General features: G+C 41.3%; 1 protein-coding gene across 1 annotated transcript in view; it reads left to right on the top strand.

Annotated features, from left to right (window-relative positions):
• Positions 1-1,869, top strand: part of LOC106817571 (cytochrome P450 2D4-like) — an 11,540-nt gene extending 9,671 nt beyond the window's left edge. The window contains exon 7 of the mRNA XM_014822245.1: positions 1,317-1,869. Within this exon, the coding sequence (XP_014677731.1) occupies positions 1,317-1,498 (182 nt within the window). The 3' untranslated portion in view covers positions 1,499-1,869. The remainder of the gene's footprint in view (positions 1-1,316) is intronic.
• The last annotated feature ends 2,089 nt before the right edge of the window (positions 1,870-3,958 follow it).

The following is a 3,958-nucleotide window of genomic DNA, read 5'->3' as shown; positions in this document are numbered from 1 at the left end:
ACGAGAGAGAGAGAGAGAGCGCGACAGCGAGATGGAGATAGAGAGAGAGAGAGAAAGAGAGAAAGAGAGAGAATATTCACACACACGTACACACACGCATACACGCACACGCACTCATGCACTCGCACGCACTCACACATATAGTAAGAGAAAGAGAGAAAGGGAGAGAGAATGAGGCAGCGAGAGAGAGAGAGAGAGAAAGAGGAAAGAACAGAGTGAGAGAGAAAGGAATAGAGAGCGGGAAAAAAAGAGATGGAGAGAAAAGGGATGCGGTAGAGGACGAGGGATGGAGTTAGAAGAAAGCGATAGCAAGAGTCCGAGAAGAGAGAGGGGGAGCGGAGAGAAAAATCAATAGAGACAAAGAACTAGGAGAAATAAACAGACCGAAAGAGATAAAAAATGAATGAAGACGAGGGGGAGACGGCGGCGAAAGGAGGAGGAGGAGGATGAAGAAGAGGAGGAGGAGGAAAAGGGGGAGGAGAAGGAGAATACAGAGGTACACAGAAAGAAAATGTAAATAATGCACACATGATGCCACTCCGTGACAGAGGATCGTGGCTAGGGATCGCGTCGCGCGGTAAAAGACAACAGCAGCACATCGGGCGGCTGAAGATATAGTACTAGTTTCATAGCTGCTGCTCTCTAATTCCCTCCCTCGCTCTCTCTCCTCCTCCTCCTCCTCCTCCTGTCTCTCTCTCTCTCTCCCTCTCTCCCNTCATCATTGTTCATCATCATCATCATCATCATCATCATCTTCATCATCATCCTTCATCATCATTGTTCATCATCATCATCATCATCATCATCATCATCATCATCATCCTTCATCATCATTGTTCATCATCATCATCATCATCATCATCATCATCATCATCCTTCATCATCATCATCATCATCTTCATCTTCATCATCATTATCATTATCATTATCATTATCATCATCATCATCATCATTATTATTATTATTATCATCATCATCATCATCATCATCTTCATCATCATCCTTCATCATCATTGTTCATCATCATCTTCATCATCTTCATCATCTTCATCATCATCATTATCATTATCATTATCATCATCATCATTATTATTATTATCATCATCATCATCATCATCATCATCGTTACTGAAAAAATTTCATAAAAAATATCCTAAATGCATCTTGAGACCACAGTATAACGGGAATTTCGCACGCAAGGGGACTACTCGAACCCTAAACCTCAGAATTTATTGCCAGGCCAAGACTACCCCCTTTCTCCACCATCCAACCTTTGAAGAACCTCCCTGATGATGGTGTCTGTTATTTGCCGACAGGTCGTCGCGTCTGTCTAGGAGAGACACTCGCGAGAGTGGAGCTGTTCATATTCTTCACAAGCATTCTTCAAAACTTCGACATCAAGCTACCAGATGGCGTTACCGATCCGTCTATGGATGGAAACTTGGGCCTCGTGTGGATTGCAAATCCGTATCTGTTGCATTTCGACGCACGACAGTAATCAACAATGATGTCAAAACCTCACGCCGTACGAGTGATAACGTCTAGAACTTGCGATTACTCACTTGCGATTAAACTTAATTATTTTACATTTTAACTTGCGATTAATATGCGCTATCCTACGTTATAACCTGATATTAAACTGCGTTACCTCACGTTATAACCTGCGATTAAACTCTGTTGTCCTAACTTGTTACCTATGAATAAACGGCGTTATTTTACGTATCATCCTATTATTAAACTCTGTTATCCTAACTTGTTACTTGTGAATAAACTGCGTTATCTTACGTGTCATCCTATTATTAAACTCTGTTGTCCTAACATTTTACCTATAAATAAACTGCGTCGTCATATGCTTCAGCCTGTGATTAACCTGACGTGTTAACCTTCTTTTTTATCTATGATTGAACTGCGTAATCTTACGTTTCCAGCCTGTAATTAAACGATGTGTTGCTACCTGTTAACTTGTAAGTAAACAGCGGAGATGTGGTTATGTAATGTACATCATCTAGAATGTAACACTGTCTACCGCAGCAGCGAAATGCGTTAATTAAATTTGCTCCTCTTCACCCATCCCGAAATGGACGTGAGCATCTTTCCTCCTTGCTCTCTCTCGGACGAGACTGCCTTGCATAGAATTACCATCGGCACTTACCCGCTGCTATCGCTGCGTACACTAGCATTCGAACCAGGCACTCGATCAGTATTACTCGGTGCATGTGCTTACTCAATGATAGAATACATAAGTAAACATGATACTAAGTAACAAGCATACATGATCGATTATTCCGATGTTTGCCGTCCGAGATATCCGAAGTTAACCGAATTTAAACGAGAGAGGAATCTGGAAAACGCAATGTACTCAACGACTATAACACAAAGTAAACAAAATCAAACTTGAGTTTTTCTCTACTTCTGATATAACTTATATTATATGTCGCGGGTTTTTCGAATATTTGCACAAACCGCTTTCCATACCGCAGGTGCGTGTGCGGGTACGTGCGCGGGTACGTGTACTTGTACCTGCACGTGTACGTTTTTGTATATGGGTATTTGCATGTAGATGTGATGTGCATGTGCATGTGTGTGTATATGTGTATGCGAGTATATGTGCGTATGTCTGTGTATAACATACATACATACTCATATTTATGTACGTATTATGGAGAATATATAGAATAGAATAGCGCATAAGCACATAAAACGTCAATTGTTAATTTGTTATTATGATAATATTCAGCTCTCTAATGTTTCGGTTTCGGTGTTATTCAATGCCATAGCCTTCGACAAGCAAACAATGCAGAAATTTTTTAGAGATCAAAATTTACATAGACATACATTGATTTGCTTATTTAATCGGACACCTTTGAGGAACACATTACATAGCCACTGTTTACGTGCCATCTCCGCTGTTTACTTACAAGTTAACAGGTAGCAACACACCGTTTAATTACAAGCTAGAAACGTAAGATAACGCAGTTCAATCATAGATAAAAAGGTAGGTTAACACAGGTTAATCACAGGCTGAAACATAAGATAACTCAGTATATTCATAAGTAACAAGTTAGGACAACAGAGTTTAATAATAGGATGACACGTAAGATAACGCAGTTTATTCACAAGTAACAAGTTAGGATAACAGAGTTTAATAATAAGTTATAACGTGAGGTAACGCAGTTTAATTGCAAGTGCGTAATCGCAAGTTGCAGACATTATCACTCGTACGGCGTGATGTTTTGACAGCATAATGAATTACTGTCGTGCGACGAAATGTACCAGATATGGATTTGCCATCCAGGTGGCGCCTAAGGTTCCGTCCATAGACGGATCGGTAACGCCATCTGGTAGCTTGATGTCGAAGTTCTGTAGAATGCTTGCGAAGAATATGAACAGCTCCACTCGCGCGAGTGTCTCTCCTAGACAGACGCGACGACCTGTCGGCAAATAACAGACACCATCATCAGGGAGGCTCATCAAAGGGTGGGTGGTGGGAGGGATGGGATAGTCTTGGCGTGACACCGAATTCTGAGGTTTAGGGCTCGAGTTATTCCGCGATCTTAAAATGCATTCGCGGCCTTTTTCGAGAAATCGTTTCATAAACGATAATAACGATGAAGATAACAAATACGTAAAAAGATGTGATCACGATCGAATGGAACACAGCTGAAGCTCATGTCTGTGTAGGTTTAATAGTGCCACTTGGCAACATAAGTCTGAATATTTAATTTCCAGCTACTGCATTTCAATTAATAAGTGTAAGCACCTATGGGGGAAGTTAAAAATAATAATCTGCTCTCAGAAGAGGGGTCATTAGTGCCCAATCAGCATCTCCCAAACCAACAACCGAACAGGTGTCCCTAACGACGGCCACCGCTGCAGTCGTTTGACATATGACGTCACTCTTCTCTCCTCGACCCGGTGGCGCCAGCTAACGGCAGCGCTAGTAATTTTACCGATAGAG

This window comes from Priapulus caudatus, unplaced genomic scaffold, assembly GCF_000485595.1.
Source record: "Priapulus caudatus unplaced genomic scaffold, Priapulus_caudatus-5.0.1 Scaffold1775, whole genome shotgun sequence".
NCBI classification, from domain to species: Eukaryota; Metazoa; Priapulida; class Priapulimorpha; order Priapulimorphida; family Priapulidae; genus Priapulus; species Priapulus caudatus.
The sequence above is the reverse complement of the archived record's forward strand: the minus strand, read 5'-3'. Positions and strand labels throughout refer to the sequence as shown.